We start from the raw sequence: 14,108 nt of genomic DNA, 5'->3' as shown, positions 1-14,108 counted from the left end.
GGGAGTTCAGGTGGCGGTTAATATCGCGGCGGCAGTTGGCTATGAAGAGGTCGAGGGCAGGTAGGAGGCCAGCACGGGGTGTCCAGGTGGATGGGGTGTGTTGGAGGCGGGAGAAGGGGTCGTCAGAGGGTGGGCGAGAGTCTTGGTTAAAGAAGTAGGCACGGAGGCGAAGGCAGCGGAAGAATTGTTCGATGTCACGCCGCGTGTTGAACTCATTAATCCGAGAGCGTAGGGGAATGAAGGTGAGGCCCCAGTGGAGTGCCACAAGGATCGATGCTGGGTCCATTACTTTTCATCATTTATATAACTGATTTGGATGTGAACTGTTCGATGTCACGCCGCGTGTTGAACTCATTAATCCGAGAGCGTAGGGGAATGAAGGTGAGGCCCCAGTGGAGTGCCACAAGGATCGATGCTGGGTCCATTACTTTTCATCATTTATATAACTGATTTGGATGTGAACTTAGGAAGTATAGTTAGTAAGTGTAGTAGTCTGCAAAAAAGGTTATCTCAGATTATAACGGGATCTTGATCAGATGGGCCAATGTGCTGAAGGAGTGGCAGATGGAGTTTAATTTAGATAAATGCGAGGTGTTATATTTTGGGAAAGCAAATCTTCGCAGGACTTATACACTTAATGGTAAGGTCCTAGGGAGTGTTGCTGAACAAAGAGATCTTGGAGTGCAGGTTCATAGCTCCTTGAAAGTAGAGTCACAGCAAGATAGGATCATGAAGAAGGCATTTGGTATGCTTTCCTTTATTGGTCAGAATATTGAGTATAGGAGTTGGGAGGTCATGTTGCAGCCGTACAGGATGTTAGTTAGGCCATGTTTGGAATATTGCGTGTAATTCTGGTCTCCTTCCTATCAGAAGGATGTTGTGAAACTTGAAAGGGTTCAGAAAAGACTTATAGGGATGCTATCAGGGTTGGAGGATTTGAGCTATAGGGAGAGGTTGAATAAGCTGAGGCTGTTTTCCCTGGAGTGTTGGAGGCTAGAGGATTATAAAATCATGAAGGGCATGGATATGGTAAATAGACAAGGTCTTTTCCCTGGGGTGGGGGAGTCCAGAACTAAAGGCCATAGGTTTAGGGTGAGAAGGGAAAGATATAAAAGAGACCTGAGCGTCAACGTTTTCACACAGAGGGTGATATGTGTATGGAAGAGCTGCCAGAGGAAATGGTAGAGGCTGATACAATTACAACATTTAAAAGGCATCTGGATGGGTATATGAATAGGAAGGGTTTGGAGAGATATGGGCCATGTCCTGGCAGGTGGGACTAGATTTGGTTGAGATATCTGGTTGGCATGGACGAGTTGGACCAGAGGGTCTGTTTCCATGCTGTACGTCTCGATGTCTCTATCATTCACATTCAATGCACATCCTCAACCATTAATCACCCCCCGTTCAGTATGGTGGCTGACAGTAGTCACCTTTCCCAAATGCACTGCTTCCATAGGATGGGCACATGCCTTATATCCATCACTTGGTCAGTTTTTTCATACCTTACAGAAGAGAAAACAAAACACAAGGGAGAGGACTGGAGGTGAGCTGTCCCAGATTGCAACTGTCGGTTGCTGAGAAAGAAGCTGTGAAAACCTGCACCTCTGACTATCAGCGATGGAGAGACTGGGAATTTTCAGATGCCTGGTGACAGAACTAAAAAAAAATCTTATACATACTTCATATAAGATAAGCTTGTTTCTCTTTATTTCACAAAGTAGTGAAATGGTGCCTTAAGTGGTGACTTGTAAACTTTTCACTGTACTCAGGTGAATACAAGTGACAATAAAGTCAATTGAATTCAATTCAAATATGATCACCTGATGATGGGGATGAATACCATTCTTTTCTCATCTCTTTCAGGGCCTTCATGCATGTGAGGTTTATTTTGATTAGTTTCCCTACAGCGCATATACAGGCCCTTCAGCCCAACAAGTCCACACCGATCCTCCAAAGAGTAACCCAACCAGAATCATTTCCCAATGTTTACCCCTGACTAATGCACCTAGCACTATGGACAATTTAGAATGGCCAATTCCCCAGACCTTGGGAAGAAACTGGAACACCCAGAAAATGTGCAAACTCCACACAGTCAGTCACCCAAGGCCAGAATCGAACCCTGTTGCTATGAGGCAGCAGTGCTGACAACTCAGCTACCGTGCCACCCCAAGATGATTTTCCTGAAGATGATTTCTCAGAGGATCACCTTCCACATGAGGCTGCACCATCAGAGGATGCACTGTCATGCACCAGTATAAATCCTTACTGTAGGCTAGGGAGCAGTTTAACGGCTAACTGGATATTCATTCATTCAGAGACAAACATTTCACAATCCAGCATGAGTGGTCACTGTTAACAGGTTCAGTGTATTCTCTCCAAGCTCTGCTCAGCTCTACATGGATGTTCATTCAAAATGAAAATGAAAAGACAAAATAAAGGGACAGTAGCCAACTTGCACAATACTGACAGATGTCTCGCTAGAACAGTAGAGAGTGTGAAGGAGTCTGATTCCATTATTAATTGACTGGTGTCATGTATCATCTTAACAATGTCTGTCATTGAGTGAGTGGCTTCCTCCTTCAAACTTCTTGGCTATCAAATGGACAAGGCATGGCCACAACAGTGCACACTTTGGAAACTAGCTCACTTCCACCTTTAATTGAATGTGCATCTTAGCTGTCAATGACCTGCACAAAGCTAGTCTAAAGCAGAGTGATAGGAATGATGCCCAGGGAAAGATGTTGGTAACAGTAGATATGGAAGTTGATATGGAAGCACTCATCAGTTGCCTCTTCTGGAAGAAGAACCCAATGTCCTGCCTCGCCTCTAGCTGGTTAAAGCTGCCCCTGCACAGATATGGGTGAAATGATCCATGGCAGGCCTCCGTGGCAAGACTGTCATGGGCTCCAAGATGTAGAGTGTCTCAGGAGGATATCCGAACAATCCATCCCAACCTCAATTCCCACCTCAGGTGACTGACTGTGTGGAGTTTGCACATTCTCCCTGTGTCTGCGTGGGTTTCCTCCCGGTGCTCCGGTTTCCTCCCACAGTCCAAAGATGCGCTGGTCAGGTGAATTGGCCATGCTAAATTGCCCATAGTGTTAGGTAAGGGGTAAATGTCGGGGTATGGGTGGGTTGCGCTTCGGCGGGTCGGTGTGGACTTGTTGGGCCGAAGGGCCTGTTTCCACACTGTAATGTAATCTAAAACCTAGTCTGAAGCCGTAGGAGATGCTCCATGAAGTTCCGGTAAGCAGACGAACAGGACAATAATAATTCACCAAGGCCAAGCACATGAATGTTTGAGAAAATGCATGATGCTCAGTTCCCTTTTCTCGTTGCAGCGTGTAAAATTAATTTATTCCCACTATTTCCATGTTCCTTATTCTTGCATGTTGAATGGCAATTTACTTTTTCATTTGCTTGAATATGAAGAATTGAATTGAGAGGATTACTTATATGGTTTGTAAATTAACTTGGTTACAGGAGTCCTCTGCGTGGTGGAGGAAGTCGCTCAAGATTCAGGGAATAGAACAGTTTTTTTAATCCAGTGTGACTGACTAATTCAAAACAAAGCTTGCATTTGTGTAGCACCTTTTCACAACCACAGGACTATTGAGATCCTTCATTTCTTTGGATTTTCCTGGTTTTTTGAACAGCAATTTGAGCTGACTGTTTGGCATTGGGTGCTTCATCATTATCTTTCTCCTTGAACTCATCTCTTTTTCATTGAAACTGTGATCGAATAACGAGTGTTTCCACTAGCCTTCAACTCTAAACATTACACAACAGTGTTTAGATTAGTTACAGTGTGGAAACAAGCCCTTCAGCCCAATAAATCCACACCGACCCACCGAAGCACAAACCACCCAGACCCATTCCCCCACATGTACCCCTTCACCTAACACTACGGGCAATTTAGCATGGCCAATTCACCTAACCTGCACATGTTTGGACTGTGGGAGGAAACCGGAGCACCCGGACAAAACCCACGCAGACTCAGGGAGAACGTGCAAACTCCACACAGACAGTGAGGCGGGAATTGAACCCGGGTCTCTGGCGCTGTCACATTTTTGGACTGTGGGAGGAAACCGGAGCACCCGGACAAAACCCATGCAGACTCAGGGAGAACGTGCAAACTCCACACAGACAGTTGCCTGAGGCGGGAATTGAACCCGGGTCTCTGGCGCTGTGAGGCAGCAGTTGTAACCACTGTGCCACCATGCCGCCCACCGTGCCGTGCCGTTTGTTGTACAAACTACAGAGCAATATAGTCATTCCGGAGATCCTTGCTGATGAGGACTGAATAGCCCTGAAGAGGTCCGGGATGTTGGAACTCCGCAATGTGTTAGCTCCATTAAAACGCAAACAAAATTTGCCACACATTCTACGTAAGCCTTTCCTTCTGCAAGCTAAGAGTAATTGATCTGTGTGTGTGTGTGTGTGTGTGTCTGTCTGTTTATGAGGGGGCATGTGGGAGTGGGAACTGGGCAAAGATGTCAGCATTCACTCACTTTTAAAAGTCATAGAATCCCTACAGTGTGGAAGCAGGCCATTTAGCCCATCAAGTCCACACCAACCCTCTGAAGAGCATCCCACCACATGTCCTACATTCTTGTATATTCATGGCTAATCCACCTGGCCTGCACATCCCTGGACACTATGGGCAATTTAGCATGGCCAATCCACCTTAGCCTGCACATTTTTAGACTATGGGAGGAAACCAGAACACCCAGAGGTAACCCAAATAGGCACAGGGAGAACATGCAAATTTTATAAAGACCTGAGGGTGGAATTGAACCCACATCCCTGGCACTATGAAGCAGCAGTGTTAACAACTGAGCCACCACACTGCCCAGTGTCATTGATGAAGCCTTCACAACTGCAGGTGGCTTGTAGCAAAATGATATTTGCATTTGTCTTTGTTCTTTCCATTGATACAAATGTACTAAGAATTTGTAAGTATTGCATTTGTGATTTCAAGTAGATTACTCTCACTGTATACAAACTGAAGTAAACATAAAGCTTGTGCAATAATGATGCTAAAATTTGAAAAGTGAACTGGGTGTGGAGAGAAGCAAATAAGACGGTTGCTCAGTAAAGGCGTTTCTGTAATATGGTTGTAAAATTGTATTTAAATTAGTTTAGGTTTAACATTATGCTAAAAAAACCTGCTAGACTAGCTTTTTATTTTCATATTAATATTAATTCAGCAGTAGGTGATTTGAAAGGACAAAGCCAGTCAGCTCTCGATAGTAGTTTAATTTAACCCATCTGTTTAAAGTGAGTTGATTCAGATATTAGCATAAAAATGTAATGGCATGAAATTCTTTATCCGCTGTATTTAAAACTGAACCTGTTGGAGTGCAAAAAAGGCAAGTTTTCGAAAGGAAATTTTTAACACAATGTTTTGTTAATGGAAAATTAAATCAAGCGTAAAGTCAATATTCCCAAATAGCAATAATATTTTATAAAACTATGGTGAGTGATTTTATTGGGACCATATCATTTTATTATTGTTCAATATTTTATTATTTATTTTTGGATGATATTGAAAAGGCTGAATTTATTGTCCCTTGCCCTAATTGCCCTGAACCTATGAAGAGCCAATCACATGGTTTAAACTGGTATATATACTGGCCTTTACTAATAATTTTTCACAACATAAGTCAGCTGCCTAGAAAAGACTAGATGCTCAAAATTTCCATTTTGCCATTGTTAGATATGAACTCATGGTCTCTAGGTCATCAGCAGAGTACTACAACCACTAGGACATGCAACTCCTTCTACACATACCTAAGTCATTCCTGCTCAAGAGCAACTTTACTTTATTCAGCTGTTAAGAGGATTTCTTTTGTAATTTATACCTCTTAAGTTTCAGTATCAATGTTTAATCCAACTAACAAATTGTCAACTTGATTTAGATATCTTAATTGTAGTAGTAATTCAATGACCTGTCAAATGTAAAATATTAAAGAAACATTGCCATCATTGTTAAAAAAAATGTTAAAAAATATCTAGCATGAAATTAAGATTTGTAATATGCTTACCTGGACCTTTGGATGAACTGATATTAAAGAAGCTACAACACAAATAAGTATGTTGAAGCTGGTAACAAATTTATTTTCAATACAGCCTTCAACTGTAGTGTAAAACACATAGCAGAGGATTGCAGTTGTTAATGATAACACATAATTCAGACATGTAACTGATAGAAGTGCTGCAATGATACAAAAACAGAACATTATCACTAAAAATCTTATAATCTTTCCAATAATGTTGTGATAAAACTAAGTTGTAGTACAAATAATTGAAAGTGGTCTCTCTGTTTAAGCCATTGGAAAATATGATAAAAGCACCAATTAAAAATACATAGGAATGGTTATCAGGAGAAAAATGTTTTGATTTGTAAGTTCTTGCACAAAAGCTTTTGAAATAATTTGGATATTTCTTTTCGACAGGTATTGTTTTCTTCATTTCTACTTCCCAATTCCCCAAACGAGTGAGTCAATTTCGTTCAATTATCTTGTCAATTATAGATTTATTTGAGTTCTGGAAATATACCACTTAAAAAGTGAACCTTGTCTGATCCAGTTAATTTCAAATCATTTAAATTCATACAGATAGGCCTTCAATACATCAAGGCAAACTTCAGCAACAAACTGAATCAAACTGAACCATGACATTCTATAGAATATCTGCATGGAATTTGAAGATATCTCAGTATCAATTTCTCCTGATAATGAGATCAATCTTTCAATTTTCACTTTAAGAGAGAAGACTAAGAAATTCAATAAATTATGAGTTTGATCAAGTGAATGGAGTAAGATGATTTCTCCCTTTGGGTGTGAACAATAAGGAATTATCAAATTAAAACTGTTAGGGAAAGGAGTGAGATTATAATGAATTTCTACAATCAGGAATTAACTCTTTACATCCTAAATTTCTCAGTCCCTTGTGGTGAAGCACTGTGCATCCACTTTACCCCTTTGGTAGAATGACAGTAATCTAGGTCAGCATAGTATGCAAAGAATACAAAGGTGCACACTTGTACTCTGCTACTCTAGAGTCTGATGTTTTGCACAAGCCTGGCCTAGCTTTTATGATGTTCCAACAAGATCTGTAAAGTACAAGGTTTTGGGAGTTACTCATTACAAACCTCAATAGCTCAACAGGATTGAAGGTTAGTTGTTGTAAATAAATTTGAAATAGGATATTAGTTGACAAAACTGAGAACAAATTTAAAGGAGGGTATTAGTTGACAAAAAAATGAGTGATTTTAGTTGAAATAGTGGCAAAATAAGAGCTAAAGAGGAAAATATTGTCACCATATTATAGGATAAAACAGAAATTGCTGAAACTAAGAAATTTTCATATGTAATCACATATGTGCAGGAGAACCTTTGGCCCGTTGGGCTTACACCAGTTCATTAAGTGATCATGATTACCTCGTGTCAATTATCTGCTTTTTCTTCATATCCTTGCATTTTATTTTTATTCCAATCCAATGCCTTCTTGAATGCCTCAGTTGAATCTGACTCCACCACACTTCCAGGCAGTGCATTCCAAACACTACCTACTCATTAAGATATTCCTCACTTCATCCTTGCTTTCTTTGGATTTAAATCTACACCCTCTTGTTCTTGTTCCCTTTATGAGCAGGAATAGGTTCTTCCTATCTACTCTATCCAGCCCACTCATGATTTTGAATAACTCTGGCTAGTCTCTTCTTTAACCTTCTTCACTGTAATGAGAACAATCACAAATTCTTCAATGTATCCTCATAACTGACATTCCTTATCCCTGGAACCATTCTTATAAACCGCTTCTGCAGTTTTTCCAATGTGTTCACATCCTTCCTATGATGTGGTGCTCAGAACCGTACTCAGTAACTGTGATTGTATAGCAAGGGTTGTACAGAGACCATGCTCCTGCTATACCTTTACATCTTAACGTATAAGACCAATACTCTTTTTATTCATCTCATTAACATAAAAGGCAGACTGAATTTGTCTCGGATTCAAACACTGGATTCTCTGGCCTCCAGTTCGGTAACAGAACTACTTGTAGATGTTATACATTCATTAAGTGTATACAGAAGAGATGGTTCTGTGAAAGGTAAGTAACCCATATCAATATAAATGCAGACAGAAACAATTGGAGCCTATGATGTACAAAGATTACTGAAACATAATGTCCTGGCAGCTAAAATAATAAATTAAATAGTATTGACTTTTATTGTAAAGTATTCTTGACTCCCTCCTTTCTCATGTGTCCAGGCTGTATCCAGGCTGTATCCAGGCAGTATGTACCTTTGTTGCAAATAGGGAGAAGATCCATTTATGTCACAGTACTCGCCATTTGTTGGACTTTCTTGCCAGTATTTAAACCAGCAGCCAGGCTGTCTCCACACCCAAGGACATTATCTATGGCCTGTACCTACAAGACCGCTGCATTTCTTGCTCTCTTCAGATGTTTTATTATGACTTATAGAGAGGAATGTTTCTCCATGCGAATAATGCAAAGACAAAGTGGAGGCAGGGATTGGCACTGTGTTATTGTGGCGTATGTGACTCCTATCTGGGCAATCTCTCCCATAAAAATCAATGGAATAAGGTATGGTTAGGAACTTAGGAAAATGAAGTGTTTCATACGTAGCAAACAAAACATGGACTGTACATATATACTATACTGAACAACAGAATTTCCTGCTTTAAACATGAGAGAACACAATGAGACTCAGAAGCATCAGGCTGGATGTTGGGAGTAAATGTTAAGTTGTATTACGGCATCTGCCAACTTCATGCAGGCACTAATCTAGTAAATGTAATCTAATACATTGTCTAGCTTAATATTGAGACTCAAAGTAAAGACATATAAAGTCCCAGACTGAAATCCAGATGTACTTGTTGTGTGAGGACATCTAGTGCCAATAAGTATTAAAGCAACCCTGGATGCAGTGTTGAAAATATGGGGTTAGTATTGATTATACACAACAACATACAAATGTCAATCCATTTGTATGAAATGGCAACATTAAACCTTCTGCTTAAGCTCCAATATACAAAATAACTTTAGGTCTTATTATTTAAATAAACAATAACAGAAACTGCTAGAGAATCTTTGAAAGTCAGGCAGCATCTGTGAAGAAACAGAGTCCATGTTTTGAGTCCAGTGATCCTTCTTCAGAACCCTTCTTTACTGGACTCAAACTGTTAACTCTGTTTTGTCTCCACAGATGCTGCAAAACTTGCTGAATTTCTCCAGCAATTTCTGCTTTTGTTTATTTCATATCTCAAGCATCCACAGTTCTTTGTTTTATTTTATTTGTAAAAACTGTGTTGCAAGTCTAGAATACGGATGGGGTGTTCAGGTGGAGTTAGTGCCAGTGTTGGGGGGGAAATCAGTTTGGTGGGTCAGTAGTATAGCTACCCAGGAATGGAATTAGACTTAAATTCCTCTAATTTTCCTGGGTAACTAATCCAGGCAAGTAAGTCAGGACCCTCCCAAAGGCTCTGATTCTAACTCAAACTTGAATACTTTCATGTAAAGTGACAGTTCTGAAAATTTCCCATCAGAAGCTTAAAGCTCCCAGGAAAGTACTGCCTAGTCAGTGCATCACAATCTCCCAGGGTTCTGACATGCAGCTTTCAGGGTACGTCAGTCTCTGACTACCTGGAGATCAGAAGATCTGGGCTTATTTTGTTTTTCAAACAAATGAACCAAAACAGTACATGGTACTCCAGATATGGTCTCACTTTTATCTTGTAGAGATGCATAAACATCCCTACTTTGATAATCCATTTCCCTCACAATAAATGTCAACATTCATTTGTCTCCTGAATCACTTGGTCTACCAGGAAATTAACTTCACGTCATTCATGTAGCAAGGCAACCAGATACCTCTGAACCTCAGACTCCTGCAGTCTTTGTCCATTTTAACAGTATTTTTCTATTCTACCTGCCAAAATGGAAATATTCATGTCTTCCCACATCATACCCCATCTATAAAACTTTGCCCACTCACTTCCCCCCCCGCCACCCACCAAACCCCCTCCACCCTCCAGTCTATCTCACTTTCCCAATTCTACATGTTCTCTTAACTACCTATTTCCCGTACTATCTTGGTGGCATTGGCCACGTTCCCATCAACCCCTGATAACCCTTGATTCTCCTGCAGAATAAAAATCTATTCACCACTGTCTTAGAAATGTTCAGTAGCCCAGCCTGAACTCTAAAGTTGCATAATCTTTGAAAAAAAAAATCCTCATCTCCACCCGGAAAGGGTGAACCCCAATGTTCAAACGGTGCCCTGTAGTTCTGGACTGACACATCCTTTCCATGTCCACCTTATCAAGACCGTCAGGATCTTATACACTACAAATTAAGTCACTCCTTAGCCTCCTAAACTCCAGTGGAAACAAGCACGGCCTGTGCAACCTATCCTCAGAAGACAACCTGTTCATTCCAGTTATCCAGTAAACTCCTTTGAATGATCTTAAAAATGCAGACCAAAATTGCACAGTGTTCAAGATGTGGTTTTACCAATGCCCTGTTCAACTGAAGCATAATGCCCTCGCTTTTATGTTCAATCCCTTTCATAATAAAGGATAACACTCCATTGGCTTTATATAGCAGCATACTAACCTTTTGTGACTTGTGCACAAGAACACATAAATCCATCTGCACCTCAGAGTTGTGCAGTCATTCTCTGTTTGAGTAGTAGTCTGCTTTTTTATTCTTTCTTTCAAAAATAACTATCTTCCCATCTTCCCACTGTACTCCTTCCACCATATTGATATCCAGCTGTAACTTTGGCATGTGTTCTTCACAATATACTTTCCAACTTGCCGTGCCATTGTGCTAATTTAGTTACCATGCCTTCGCTCCCCTCATCTAGTTCATTGGCATAAATTGCAAAAAATTGAGGCCCTAGCATAGAACTATGTAGGACTTGCACTCTGTAGATCCTATTAATTAGATAAAGACCCATTGTTGCACATCCCCTGTTCTCTGCCAGCTAGCCTTTCAAAAGGGGCTGCTGACATAGACTGGAGGCCACTAAATAGTAGTGATGCTGCAGGGCATGGTATTAATTAGGTGATAAGAGAAGCACGTACTGTGAGTAACACGATTATCAAGGATTACTTCAATCTACATGAAGATTGGGTGAACCAATTGAGCACTAAGCTGTGGAGAATGAATTTCTGCACTGTTTGGGATGGTTTTCTAGAGCAGCATATGAAGGATCCAACTAGAGGACATGCAATTTTAGATCCAGTATTTTGAAATGTAAAAGGGCTAAATAACAATCCGATTACAAAAAAAGAGCTTTTAGAGATGAATGACCACAATATGATAGAATTTTACAGTATATTTGAAAATGAGGTGGGTTCAATCTGAAACAAGTGCATTAAATTTGAATAAGGGAAATTATGAAGGCATGAGGCACAAAGTGGTTGAGTTGGATTGGGCAAATACATTCAAAGGCATGACTGTCCATAGGCAATGGATTTGTCTTCAAGGACTTAAATCTCCTATATATTCAATCAAGGTGGAGAAATGGTCAGTCAACTGTGACTAACAAAATTCAGGGTTTTATCAGATTAAAAGAAAAGCCTATATTGTTGCCAGAAATAGCAATAATTCTAAGCATTGGGAGATTTATAGAATACAACGCAGAAGATCAAGAAACTGATTAGGAAAGAGAATATGAATACAATCGAGCAAGAAAAAACTATAAAAGCTTCTTAGCTTCTTAAAAATTAAATGTCTTGCTAAGACAAACATAGATCTGTTACAGGCAAAGTGAGGAGAATTTATGTTGGGGAACAGAGAAATGGGAAAGAAGCTACTACTAACAATTCAAGGAAAAATTGAAGGAAATTAGTATTCGTAAAAAGTGTGCACAGAAGAAGTTAATGGGGTTGAAAATTAATCCCTGGGACCTGAGTGTTAAGGGAGTTGGCTATAGAAATTGTTGATGCACTGGTCATTATTTTTCCAAAGTTCTCTAGATTCTGCAGTGATTACTGCAGCTTGAAAGTTAGCAAATATCACCCCAGTATTCAAGAAGGAAACAAGAGAGAAAACAGGGAATTACAGATCTGTTAGCCTTACATCAGTAGGAGGGAAAATTTAGAATCTATTATAAAGTAAGGAATAAATAGTTGCCTGAGTGATAAAATAAAATCAAGAACCACGGATGCTGGAAACCTGAAATAAAAACAGAAAAATGCTGATGAAACTCAGCAGGTATGATCTTCTGGTGAAGAGTCACCAGATTCAAAACATTATCTCTATTTTCTTCCTACACATGCTGTAATACCGCTAAGCTTCACCAGCAATTTCTGTTTTTGTCCCTGACTGATAATGATCTGTTTGGGCATTGGCAGTATGGGTTTGCAAATGAGAAATCAATTTTGATGAACTTTGAGTTTTTTGAAGATGTTACTAATAAAATTGTTAAGGGGGAGATGATGGATATTATAGACTTAGACTTGCAGAAGTCTTTTGATAGAGACTCCACAGGGAGGCTGGTTAGAAAAGTTAAAGCACAGGCGATGGGAGGTAACATATTGACATGGATCAATGATTCACTGACAGTCAGAAACAGACCGCAGGGATAAATGGGTCATTCTCGCATTGGCAGGTTGACCACTAGGTTACTGCAAGATTAAATACTTGATCCCCAACTGTTCACAATCTATATCAATGATTTGTTTTGGGGGAATAAATATAATGCTTCCAAATTTGTGAATGAAACAAAGCTAAGTGAGAATGTATGTTGTGTGGAAGATGCAATTCAGTTTCAGGAGGATTTGGTCTGGCTGAGTGAATAAGCAAGAACATGATAGATGGAATATAATGTGAAAAAATGTGAGGTTATCCACTTTGGGAAGAGAAACATACGTGCAGATTATTTCTGAAATGGTAAGCAGTTAAAAAGTGTAAATGTACAAAAAGATCTAGGTGCCCTTGTCGATAAGGTACCGAACACTAACATGAAGGCGCAACAAGCTATTAGAACATTAGTGGACGTTAGCTTTTATCACGAGAAGATTGAGTACAAGAAAAGTGAAGTTTTGCTTCAGTTGTAAAGGAGCTTGATGAGCAGCACCTGGAGTACTACATGCAGTTTTGGTCTCCTCACAATATTATTTGATTTGATTCATTATTGTCATATGTACCAAAGTACAGTAAAAAGTGCTGTTTTGTGTGATATTCAGGCAAATCATACCTCATAAAAGTATATCAGGGTAATAGAATAGAATGCAAATATTGTGTTACACTTCAGAGAAGGTGTAAAGATCAACTCTATTACATGAGAGGTTCCATTCATAAGTCTGATAACAGCCAGGGAGAAGCTGTTCTTAAATCTGTTGGTCAATGTTATCAAACTTTTGTATCTTCTGCCCGGTGAAAGAGGGTGGATGAGAGTATAATCAGGGTGGGACGGGTCTTTTGTTATGTTGGCTGCTTTTCTGAAGCAGCAGGAAGTATAGACAGAAGGAAGGCTGGTTTGTATGATGAACTGGGCTGTGTTCACACTTTCTGTAATTTCTTACAGCATTGGGCAGAGCAGTTACTGTACCAAGCTGTGATGCATCTGGATAGGATGCTTTCTATGGTGCATCTAAGAAAATTGGACAGAGTCATTGGACATGCTGAATTTCCTTAGCCTTCTCAGAAAGTAGAGACATCGGTGTTGTCAGGAGAGATTGTTGGTGATATTTAATTTTAGGAACTTGGAGTTCTCAACCATCTCCACCTCAGTACCATTGTTACAGACAGGGACATGTCCTGAAGCCGAGGCATAGCTCCTTCATTCTGCTGACATTGAGGGTGAGATTGTTGTCACTGTTGTCATGCCACTAAGCCGGTGATATATTGGGGAGTTCAGATGAACAAAGGGATGTGGGTGTCCCTGTACACTGGTGACTGATAGTTATGAGTTTTGTGTAGCAAGTATAAGAAAGGCAAGTGGGTATGTTGTTCTCCATTGGAAGATGGTTTGAGTTTAGAAGAAGGAGTATCTTACTTCTGTTATACAAGGCCTTGTTACGACCGCCGTTGGAATACTGTATTTTGTTCTCCCTATACTAGAG

The 14,108-nt window shown here is 40.0% G+C and overlaps 1 protein-coding gene across 2 annotated transcripts in view; it reads right to left on the bottom strand.

The window, feature by feature from the left end:
* LOC122549386 (serine incorporator 1-like) overlaps positions 1–14,108 on the bottom strand; it is a 91,852-nt gene that overhangs the window by 32,589 nt on the left and 45,155 nt on the right. For both annotated transcript variants that reach the window (XM_043689121.1, XM_043689122.1), the window contains exon 6: positions 6,051–6,220. In XM_043689121.1, coding sequence (XP_043545056.1) covers positions 6,051–6,220 — 170 coding nt within the window. The remainder of the gene's footprint in view (positions 1–6,050; positions 6,221–14,108) is intronic.

The sequence above is a fragment of the Chiloscyllium plagiosum genome, chromosome 4 (genome assembly GCF_004010195.1).
Source record: "Chiloscyllium plagiosum isolate BGI_BamShark_2017 chromosome 4, ASM401019v2, whole genome shotgun sequence".
In the NCBI taxonomy this organism is placed as follows: domain Eukaryota; kingdom Metazoa; phylum Chordata; class Chondrichthyes; order Orectolobiformes; family Hemiscylliidae; genus Chiloscyllium; species Chiloscyllium plagiosum.
This window is presented reverse-complemented; position numbering and strand designations above follow the sequence as displayed.